This window comes from Cibotium barometz, chromosome 37 (assembly GCF_041138505.1).
Source record: "Cibotium barometz isolate CiBa-2024 chromosome 37, ASM4113850v1, whole genome shotgun sequence".
Lineage (NCBI taxonomy): Eukaryota > Viridiplantae > Streptophyta > Polypodiopsida > Cyatheales > Cibotiaceae > Cibotium > Cibotium barometz.
The window spans coordinates 25097727-25110152 of record NC_141082.1 but is presented as its reverse complement, the minus strand read 5'-3'; the positions used below and the strand labels follow the sequence as shown (position 1 = coordinate 25110152).

Sequence of the window (12426 nt, the reverse complement as noted above, 5' to 3'; positions counted from 1 at the left end):
TCCACAAAGTCGATGGTGAGGATTGTTGAGGACGCGCGTTGAAGCTTGCCGATCTCCCGACCAAGCTCTTCTCACCCCTTCACCGAGTTTTCCTCCAAGGTGAAGGTTGAGGCCATTTCTTCACACCGGTGTACCTAATCCCCCTTCGTACCGCTTTACCAAGCAATCACGGCACAAAGAGTTCAAGCCATTCTCCCCTTGGCCTCTCCAACCAATGCCAAGGTACCCTCACACATTGCTAGATTCTATAGAAACTTGAAGTGGTTGCAATGGTGAGTGTAGGTACAAAATGATGTGGATAATATCAAATGATAGAACAAGTTTGTTGGCTTACAAGTATTGAGCATGACTCATGCCCTTTTACAATTTAGAACTCATCAATAAAGCATGGACTCATGCCTCAATCCATCATCCAAAAGCTCCAACACAAACCAACAATTCACAATGCCCTCACCATGGCATTTGCATAAGCATTTGTTAACCACAATCAAGGCATTTGCAATTGCATTTCAACAATCCCTTTCACATAAGCCTTATGCACATGCTCTATGCAATTACGCTCTATGCAATTACGCTCTATGCATAAGCCTTATGCACACGCTCTATGGATAAGCCTTATGCATAAGCTCTATGCATAAGCCATATGCATAAGTCTTATGCGTACGCTCTATGCATAAGCCATATGCATAAACTCTATGCATAAGTCTTATGCATAAGTCTTATGCATACGCTCTATGCATAAGTCTCTTGCACTCTATGCAAGACTTATGCATAAGCTCTATGCTATATGCCTTATGCACTATTATGCTAACCCTTAATCCCTTTCACATAAGCCTTATGCACACGCTCTATGCAATTACGCTCTATGCATAAGCCTTATGCACACGCTCTATGCATAAGCCTTATGCATAAGCTCTATGCATAAGCCATATGCATAAGTCTTATGCGTACGCTCTATGCATAAGCCATATGCATAAACTCTATGCATAAGTCATATGCATAAGTCTTATGCATACGCTCTATGCATAAGTCTCTTGCATACGCTCTATGCAAGACTTATGCATAAGCTCTATGCATAAGCTCTATGCTATATGCCTTATGCACTATGCTAACCCTTAATCCCATCACCCAATGGTGTAATAAACATGATCTTGTTTTACGTACATGGATAATAGAGATTGCAAGCTTATTATAGGTTTTATGCATAGATATTAAATTAATCCTATGTGTAAGCTTACGAGAACCCAAAACTAACCCTAAACCATAAAACAGGGATGCAAAAATTCATAGAAAATAGCATAAACAAGAAAAATCGAAAGAGGATCTACCTCTTTTTTGCAAAGCTGAAGGAGAGGATTGGTGAAAGATTGGTGAGGTGAAAGAGCTGCAAAACAAAATATTAAACAAACTAATTAGTAAATTAAACACAAGAAAAAGAACTAATACAAAACCCTCAAAACTCTATGCATGCATTAGGAGATCTATGCATACATAGAGAGCTCTCAACATGCATAGAGAGCCAAAAAAACACAAAACCCTAAATGTCCTAATTCTTGAATTAAAAACTAAAAGCAATTGCAATAACATGTTAGGAGAAGGAGAAGAGGAGAAAAGAAGAAAGAAGGAGAAAAGAGGAGAGAGGAAAAAAGAGGAGAGAGAGAGAAAGAGAAGAGGGAGAGAAAGCACCTTAATTCGCTTCTACTTGCGCTTCTTCTCCGAAAAAATCAGAAAATAGGCTCTCGGCTGTGAAAAACTTACGAGCGCCGGTATATGCTACGGAATATACGTCGGAATATACGTCGGTATATGCTACGGAATATGCGTCGGTATAGACGTCGGAATAAGCGTTGGTATAGGCGTCGGTATATGCTACGGAATACAAAAATTTAAAAAAACCCCGCCATGCTTGTCTCCTCCAACATGACGACGGACATACCGACGTTCGACATTTGCGTCGGTATGTCCTCAAGCTCTTGTAGTGTGTATACACATTATATCCTTTTAATGAGCCACTAAAACAGATCTATTATGTCTTTGATTTTCAATCTTCTTATTGCTAGCACCTCCGTTAGAAATTAGAGCGTCCTACTCCATTATGAGTCCATTTCGAAAATGTAATGATGCTTACTATTTTCAATCAATAGTTTTCTACCACCACGGTCACGGCCAATATGAGCGGAATATCCGAGGGGACGAGTGCACGTGTGGAACTTTTCGTTATCACACGCAAAACCCGAAAGTCTCCATGTGGATGTTGGAAAGAAAGCTTATCTAATGCATCATGAGGCTTGCATGGATTTCTTTTCTGGAAGCGACGTGCACCTTTTGTCGTCAAGTAGGGTAGCATGAGCATCAACATTGTGTCATGCGGGATGATCTCTGAGTAGGAAAGATGTAATTTAATTTGCCTGTGGTGGCAATAGCCGCAGCCGCAGAGAGAGCGATGGCAGTCGGCAAAAGTGAAGACGTGCCAGCATCTCGCATTGCGTTGTGTCTGCTGAGAGGCCACCCTCGCTCATTAAATAATGGCGACCCTCCCTGTCTCCTCGACTACTGCTCCCTTCTCATCTCCCACTATTTGAATGCCAGTGATTGCAGATAGATCTAACAGCTGCTATCTGCTCCTCCTTGGGCTGAACCGTAAGCAGCACCATCAGTACTATGGCTTCCAGGTCTTTCCTCTCCTCCCTTCTTTGCCGCCTTCACTGTAACAAGCGCCAGTCCCGCGTCTACACCGAGACTGCATCTTCCTCGCAAGCATTCGAGGCTGATCTGGCACACTGCTTCCAGGAGCTTCTTACACAGGCTGGCGACTCCAAGTCGTCCCTCCTCGGTCTGAGCTGGCTCTCCAGTGCTGTGGGTATGCTGCTCTCCACACAGGCGTCTGTGCAGGCCCTCGCTCCATGCTTGCAAACGTCCCTGCCCGTCCGAGACATGAAGCTGATCCAGCAGTACATGGATGACAGCGTCAAGCTACTGGATGTGTGCCAAGTGGTGAGGGATGTGATGGGTGGCGTGCACGGCTATGTCAAAGCCGTTCAGCTTGCCATCGGCTACCTGCGCTGCAAACCAGGTTTGAGAACCGAAAGGGGTGCGTTGCTGCTAGCAAGAAATGCTCTGATCTCAGCAGAGCAGATGCGAGCAGACCTGCGAGAGCCTGCTACTCTTGGCCGCGCACACCTGCGGCGGACACACCATCGGCTGGCAGCCTGTAGCTCAATGCTTAGAAGAATGGGGGACAAGCTCAGGGCCCCGGATGAGGATGTACAGAATACGCCCACCTGCTCCTCCTCCTCCTCCTTTGCGTTGCCCGCTGCTTTGTATGGAGGGGAAATGGCTACCCTCTTCGTCTGCAAATTGATTGCAGCGGCGCTCCCTTCTGGGAATCCTCCCCGATCTCAACTAGGTCCTCTGCACGTTTCGGGCCGGCCATTGTGGGCAACTCCTCTTCTAGCACTCCAAGCTAAAGTCAACAAAGAGCTGCTGGAGAGAGTACACAAGAAGCCCCATGGATCTACCCTCTTACCCGACCTCGACATCCTAGATCTTTCTGTCACGCAGATCAATGAGATGTTGAGACAAACTTTGGAACAGCCCAGTACTGCACGATCTCAAGCTGTAAGGGACGATCTCAGCCGTCTTGCTGACACTACCAGCAAGAGGGCGGAAGAGCTTCAAACCTTCATAGCTACACTCCAACATCAGATCGAGGCTCTCTTCAGGTCGCTGGCAGATACAAGGATAGCGTTGCTTGCCTCCCTCACGCGAACGGGGTTGCACGTGTGAGCCCTCTGTCACACGCCATGCCCCTGAAGTTTTGGTAGCCCTGAAGTAATGTAGTTAGGCTGGAAAGTCTTACAAAACAAATGTAGATAGGGTGTAAAGCCGGCACAAAGACAAATGTAAACATTGTGTACTTCAAATTGGATATTGATTTACTAATTACATCATATCATTTGCGCTTCTTCTCAAGGCACAAAATTTCACTTTGCAAGTCATAAACCCAAAGAGGACCGTTTAATTGTTTATTAGAAGGGTCAAATTATGGACCATTTTCTTGCTTACGAATGAGAAGCGCATACTTTAAGTTTCTGCAATATTAAGCTTCTCTTCCGAGAAGAAGGTATTCTTCTCTCTTTGCACAAGGGGGATCCTCTAAGAAGGATTCATAATTTGAGCATTGGCAAGTAAGTAGCTCTGGTGCCTCACTTTTCATACCGCAAGGGGAGTTTTGAGACAGACTGGTGACGAGATCTTGATTGTGGTCTGAAAGATTTTGTGACTACGTTGCACAACCTTGAACATCTCGGCCTTGACGTAGGGCCCTTTGGATAACTATAATGAATGCTAGGCCGGTGCTTAGAGCACACACTATTGGAGTGTCATGAGTGTAGGGCTAGAATTTGAAGGTTGCAGTACCCTTCCAAGGGGGTCAAAACTTTTACAAGAAGGGTGAAAACACAATTAATCTTCAAAGGAAGGGAAGGGTTTTGGGAAATTTAGTTATATGCCCTTCCAATCTCTTCATAAAGAAAAGCACGTTAAAGAAAAGCACTAATAGCTAAAGAAATATTTGTCCTCTTGATTTATACAAGTGTTGTAATATTTGCAAGTGACCTTACACATAACTAAAAGCAATATGTGTGCACGAGAATTGATAGTCTAAAGTTCCTTTGTGCATGTGTATAATATGTTGAGGGGGGTTCCTAGTCTCGCATGCAACCCCTCAATACAATTATAATAAAACTTATTAGAAAATCACCCAAAACACACAAACAACATCCCTTGACCTTAACATACAATGTAAATTCCCTAAAGGAATACATTTAAGGTATCTATAAAGATGTCCCATTAGGCTAGAATTTCTAAGGCACACCTCAGAGGCACACAGCCTTTATCACCTCAATAAAAAGCTTATACTAATCTTTATAAAAAACAAACAAATGGTTTAGCCTTTATACCACGTGAGTTCAAATGAAAGGGTTTTTTAATCCAACTTTAAAGGTAAGTTTATTGAAATACATTTACGGAAGGGGTTATATTAATCAATTTTAAAAAAATAACCCGTAAGTCTATAAAGAAAAAGGGGTCATTTTATTCATGAAAAATTCACAGGTAAAGGAGTTTTTTAAATACCCCTTGAACCCACGTGATATATAGGATTTCTTAGTAGTGCACACCTTAGTGGCACATGGCCTTTATCACCGCAATAAAAAGCTTATGCTAATCTTTGTTTAAAAAACAAGGCATATCGTATATGCTTGATTGGATCATTTCTCAGTGATTTGGTACATTAAAGAGCTTAGTGACGTGGCTCATGCATAAGGATCTTAGCACGTGGCTCATGCATAAGAGTCTTGCATATATGCCTAATTAGGGTCCTAATGGATGTTACATAGAGATGTATACATACATACATAGATCCTATGTATTTTTAGCTAAGAGTCGTAATGTATGTTGCATGAGTATGGTCTAATGTATGTTTTGTTTTGAAGCTTCCATGTATTGTAATCTATGGGACTACATGTAGGAGGTTGAGATCCAAAATTTCTTCTAGATGCTCATCCCTTGAGCACTATGAGAAAACTTACGTTGGTGCTCACCTCACCCATTCCTAGCTCATCAAGTCCCATCACCCCCACTGATTGGAGTGACCTAGGGACGCATAGAGTTCACAGTATAGGTCTAATTGTACCAACAACCATAGTGGTAGTCCCATCACCATAGCCATGGTAGTGGTGGTTATAGCACTGGTATATGTGGTAGTTGTTGCATGGTAGTGGTGGTGGTAGTGGTAGTGGTAGTGGTGGTGGCTCAATACATTAACTCAGAGTCTAAGCTCAAAACAACTTTATGGGCCTATCGCACATCATACAATGTTGTAATTGGTTGCACGTCCTTTAAGATGGTGTATGGACTTAAGGTAGTAATGCCTTGGGAACTTGCTCTTCATGTATAGATCTTTTGTAGTCTTTTACTTTCATTTCACGTAGACTATTCTAGTTTTCTCTTAATTCCTATCTAGATGAATATTAATCCTAGCATTTTTTCTTAAAAGAGTACTAGTCTTTCTATTGTGCATCTAAAATAAGGTATGCCAAAGGAGTAACCTAAGTATTTAACTCTATCTTTATTGAGCCCTCTTTAGCCCTATTCTAGCTCTCTAGGTAATTTCTGAGTGAAAGGATATTTGTTATAGAGTAAATAGTTTAATTAATTAATTAATTAAGAAAACAAAAAGAAAAAAAAGACTAAGAAGAGAGTCATCTCCATGTGGGATCTTGGTAGGTCTTTGGGATACCAAGTCTTTGGGATACCACAATGGTACTTTAGATGATCGATGGCTTGATTTTGGTAGGTCTTTGGGATACCACAATGGGACTTTAGATGATCGATGGCTTGATTTTGCATCAGGTAGAACCTTGCATTTTTTCTCCCCAAGAAAACCATCACCATATGAGGTTCTTATTAGTAGTGCTTGTTAGATACTCGTAGAGGTCTTTGTGCCATTGCTTTGGTCTCCAAGGGGTGGTGGTGGCTGAAAAAAAGTACCAAAAATAAATAAATAAATCATTAAAAATAAAATTCTTAAAAAAAATATTTTTTCTATGTAAACTATCTAATCACAAAAAGTTTTGCTTCTAGATTTAGCATCTCCCTAAGATGATTTATGTGAATCATTGTGTTTTGAGATTGCGATCATAGCCATAGGTATAGTCTTGTTATAGGCTCATGGATAGAAGACTTTGTAATCAGTTATAAGTTAAATCTACATTAATTTTCATCTTTTTAGCATCTTTGGGAAGTTTGGCAAGCCTTACCTCCATTGTATGACGATTACATCTATGATATTCTTTTTGTTGTTATGCAGATAATGTCAAGCTTTGTGTTGCTTTCCTCATGTGGCATCCACTTATCTTCTTTAACATCTTCCAAAGGATGGAATCAGTATCAAGAAAGGGGGAATGTTAATCTGCTGTTAGAGACATGCATAACACCACCTTACCATCTTTAACAATGTTGGCTGAAGTCACTAGAAATGCTAGATTTCATTGAAAGGTGCACTACAATAGAATGAGAGTTTAGCACCAGTGAAAATAGTTGGCCTTTTATAACTAGAAGGGTGTGGAGATGGGACTATATTGCTGCTAAACACGCTGCTATTTTCACTGCAACAACGAGTTTGTAACGCTGCTAGTTGCACTGCTGAGTAGCGAGAGTAGCGAATGAGTACTGCAAAATTTAAAAAACTGATGCAGACTGGGGAATCTGCATAGAACTCCCCATTCATCCCCAGCTCTTTTTTTCCTAATGTAGACAAAGTAAAACTAACATAACTTCACATCATCATGAACAAGTGTAATGTAAAACTTACAAATTCAAAAAACAAAGACATTTGCAAACCATGGATCTAGGAATGTCAAAATTCAATTACAATACTTAGCGGATTACATAAGTGTATGTTTCCAAAAAACTCATATACAAGATAAAGCGTAATAAAAACCTATGGAGCTAGGGGCTATCTAGATCTCATGCTGTGTGATTGGTTATATTCCTTGTGGCTCTAGCCCCTTCGCTTCTCACATTTCCATTGCTATTAGTAGCTACGTTTGCACCACCGTTTCGAGTTATATGATCCTAAAACACAAGAGGGAATCACTTTTAAAAAAACAAAGAGGTTTAGGGTTTAGGAATGTACTTACTTGCCATTCTTGCCAAGCATCTCCTCCAATAATAACAATCCATCCTTTATCTTGCACCCTATCAAATAGACCTTGCAAACCCTGTTGTAATGAAAAATTATATTTCTCTTGCGTAGAAGGAGGTCCACTGCCTCAAGGTGCAGTTGTACAAACAAGTGAACATTTTAGAAAGTTTTTATTTAAGATAACCTTCTTTAATGAAAAGATAAGATACAATGTGAGGCTAATATATACTTACAGATATTGTTGGGATATCGACTCCTCCTTCACGTGTAACATCACGCCTCAAGTTATTTGCCATCTATCCAAGAAAAAACATAATTACTTAAAACTCTTATGCATAGGAAGCTATCGGCATGCATAGGAAGCTACCGGCATGCATAGGAAGCTATTGGCATGCGTTGGAAGCTACCGGCATGCATAGGAAGCAACTGGCATGCGTTGGTGCTACCGGCATGTGTTGGAAGCTAAGGGCATGCATTGTTTTCTACGGGCATGCATTGGAAGCTACGGGCATGCGTTGGAAGCTACAGGCATGCATAGGTCGCTACCGACATGCGTCGGAAGAAGCTACCCGCATGCATAGGAAGCAACCAGCATGCGTCGGAAGCTACCCACATGTGTCGGAAGCTACGCGCATGCATAGGAAGCAAACGGCATATGTTGGTTGTTGCTACCAAGATGCACAGGAAGGTACTCGCATGTGTTGGTTGCTATGACATGCATAGCAAGCTACCGGCATTATGCATTGGTAGCTTTCTACGCATGCCGATAACTTCCTACGCATGCTGGTAGCTTCCGATGCATGCCAGTAGCAACCTACACATGCCGATAGCTTCCTACGCATGCCGATATCTTTCTACACATCTGGTAGAAACCAACGCATGCTGATAGCTTCCTACACATGCTAGTAGCAACCAACACATGTCGGTAGCTTCCTATGCTGACATGTTAGTTGCTACCAACGTATGTTGGGAGCTATCAGCATGCATATGTTGCTACTGGTAGCTTCCTATGCATGCTGGTAGTAACCTACGCATGTCGGTAGCAACATACACATGTCGGCAGCTTCCTATGCATGCCAATAGCACCTGGCATGTAATGGGAGCTTCCGGTGAATTACGATAGCTACGTGCATGCCTAGGTAGCACTCGCCTAATGCATAAGGCACATATGCATACTATGCATAAGGCTAATCTCCATAGCTTACACGAGGCGAAGCATTCCTAGCTTATACATAAGCCTCATGTATGTGGGTTATGCGTGAGGCTTACTTTTTCTAATGTAGACAGAGTAAAACTAACATAACTTCACATCATTATGAAAAAATATAATGTTAAACTTACAAATATAAAAAACAACAGGTTCGCTGCTGTTGCAGAGCAGCAAAATAGCTTTTTTAATTCTTTAGTACATTCGCTGTGAAAGTAGCAGCATTATTGTGTTCCTTAGTAGTGAAAAAGTGCTGTTGGCTCAGTATCGCTTTTTCGCTATTGAGCGGTGTAATAACGCTACTAGTCTTGCTGTTGAGTAGCGAATGTGCTGTAGAATTAAAAAAAGCTAGGGAGTCTCCACAGAACTCCCGAGTCTATCCCTACTCTTTTTTCTAATATAGACAGAGTAAAACTAACATAACTTCACATCATCATGAAAAAACATAATGTAAAACTTATAAATACCAAAAACAAAAGAAATTTGCAAACCATGGTTTTAGGAATGTCAAAATTCAATTACAACTTAGCAGATTACATAAGTATATGTTTCCAAAAAACTCATATACAAGATAAAGCATAATCAAAACCTAGGCTATCTAGATCTCATACTGTGCGATTTGTATTGTGGCGGCTCCAGTCCCTTCACTTCCTCACATTTCCATTGCAATCGGTAGCTATGTTTACACGATCGTTTCGAGTTATATGATCCTAAACACAATAAAACTAACATAAGTGAGAATCAGTTTTGCAAAAACAAAGAGGTTTAGGGTTTACGAATGTACTTACTTCCCATGCTTGCCAAGCATCTCCTCCAGTAATAACAATCCATCCTTTATCTTGCACCCTATCAAATAGAGCTTTCAAACCCCGTTGTAATACAAAATCATGTTCCTCTTGCATAGGGGCAGTCCACTACTTCAAGCTGCAGTTATACAAACAAGTGGACATTTTAGAAAGTTGTTATTTAAGATAACCTTCTTTATTTAAAAGATAAGATACAATGTGAGGCTAATATATACTTAGAAATATTATCAGGATATCGACTCCTCCATCACGTGTAACATCACGCCTCAATTTATTTGCCATCTATCCAAGAAAAAACATAAATACTTAAAAGTCTTATGCATAGGAAGCTACCGGCATGCATAGAAAGATTTTGGCATGCGTAGGTGGCTACTGGCATGCGTAGGAAGCTACTGACATGCGTCGGAAGCTACCGGCATACGTAGGTTGCTATTGGCATGCGTAGGTTTCTACCGGCATGCGTCGGAAGCTATCGGCATGCGTAAGTTGTTACTGGCATGCATCAGAAGATACCAGCATGCATAGGAAGCAACCATCATGCGTTGGTTGCTACTGGCATGTATAGGAGGCTATTGACATGCATTGGTAGCTTCCCACACATGGCTATAGCAACCTACGTATAACAGTAGCTTCGTATGCATGTCGGTAGCTTCCAACACATGTCCGTAGCTTTCAATGCATGCCCTTAGCTTCCTATGCATGCCGATAGCTTCCTATGCATGCTAGTAGCAACCTACGCATGCCGATAGCTTCCAACACATGCCGGTAGCTTCCAACGCCCGGTAGCAACCTACGCATGCTGGTAACTTTCTATGCATGCCGGTAGCAACCTATGCATGCCGGTAGCTTCCCATGCTGGCATGCGTTAGTTGCTATACCGACATGCGTTGGAAGCTACCGACATGCATAGGTTGCTACCAGCATGCATAGGAAGCTACCGGCATGCATAGGAAGCTACCAGCATGCATAGGAAGCTACCGGCATGCACAGGTTGCAACCGACATGCGTAGGATGCTATCGGCATAGGTTGCCACACTGGCATGCGTTGGAAGCTACCAACATGCATTGGATGCTACGAGCATGTCTAGGAAGCTATCGACATGCATTGGAACCTATCGGCATGCGTAGGAAGCTACTGGTGCATGCCGGTAGCAACCAATGCATGTTGGTAACTTCCTATGCATGCTGGTATAGCAGCCAATGCATGCTGATATAGCAGCCAATGCATGCCAGTAGGTTCCTTTGCATGCTGGTAGCATCCAACATGTAATGGGAGCTTCTAGTGCATTCCGAGAGCTACTTGCATGCCTAGGTAGCACTCGCCTAATGCATAAGGCTTATGCATACTACGCATAAGGCTCATTCATTGCTTGCATGAGGCTACGCATTCATATCTTATATTAGCCATATGCATAAGCTTTATACATAGCATAAGACTTGTGCATATGGCTTTATACATGATGCTTATGCATACTCCTAATCCATAAGCCTCATGCATAAGCTTATGTATAAGGCTATAGATAGAGGCTTATCGCTAATGCGTAAGATTTATACACAAGGTTTTATGCAAAATTCTCATGCATAAACCTTATGTATAAGCATCATGCATGAGGCTTATACATTTGGTAATGCATAAGTATTATGCATGAGGTTTATGCACTACCCTTATGTATGAGGCTTATGCATAAGGCTAATGCATAAGCTTTATACCTTAGCCTCTTACATGAGGCTAAGGCATATGGCCACCTCTAGAGAGGAGCTATGCTATCCATGTAGGGGAGAAAAAATAACAAATCCTAAAACTCACAAACCCTATAACATATAAAAGCATAAGAGGGAAAACATAAAAGGGAGAGATCTCTTACTCGATGGGGCTTGTATGTGTGGATAACCTACAAAATCAAACCAAATAAAGAAAAAAAGTATTAGTAACCCTAATAGAAAGCATAATATACAAAACCCTAATCTTAATAGAAATCTTAATGAAAGATTTTATCCTAACTTATTGAATCTTTCTTTTTTTCTTCTCATTATAGCTTAACCCTAACCCTAGCTTCTAAATAGAAAACGTAATAAAAATTAAAAGAGAATGGGAATAATTACAAGAAATCTTGTTTGCATTGAAAATTAAAGAAAACAGTAGACATACCTTGCTTGAGCTTGAGCAGGATAGAGTAGGAGAGATAGAAGTGATAGACAAGGTAAAAACCTGCAAAAAAAACTCCAAGTACAAGTTTATTGTACCCAAAAAAGATAAAACTACACGATGGCAAAAGAAGCAACAAAATTAACAAGATATTTTTACAATATACGAATGTTTTTTCGTTGCTCTATAAACACTACAGAGCAGCGTTTGTTCACTTCTCAATAGTGAAAAATGCTATTGGGAACCGATATTACGCTACTGACTAGCAAAAAACGCTGTTGAGTAACGAAAAAACGTTGCAGAGTAGTGATATATCGCTACTAATAAGCATCGTGAAAACCCCTGATATTTTCCTTCCAAAAACGTTGCAAAAACGCTCCTATGCTCCAAAAACGTTCAAGAAGACGAGTTGGAATCCATCAAGATGTAACCTATGGTGCCTTTAGGGTTTTTCAACAGTAGGTTGCCAAGTGAGAATTAGTGGAGAAGCTTTAGGGACCTACTTAAGGGTAGATTATGGCTTTCCTTGTTGATGCCCTGCGGGTGTTACTGCTGTGGT

At 41.2% G+C, this 12426-nt stretch overlaps 1 protein-coding gene across 1 annotated transcript; it reads left to right on the top strand.

The window, feature by feature from the left end:
- Nucleotides 1-2661: 2661 nt before the first annotated feature.
- On the top strand, nt 2662-3786 carry LOC147617102 (protein BPS1, chloroplastic-like). The gene has a single exon (XM_086776428.1). It carries the CDS (start codon nt 2662-2664, stop codon nt 3784-3786), a length of 1125 nt encoding a protein of 374 aa, XP_086632554.1.
- Nucleotides 3787-12426: the final 8640 nt, after the last annotated feature.

Bases quoted from the DNA above. Each gene is read 5' to 3' on its own strand.
- LOC147617102 (XM_086776428.1), top strand. From the start codon at position 2,662: ATGGCTTCCAGGTCTTTCCTCTCCTCCCTTCTTTGCCGCCTTCACTGT.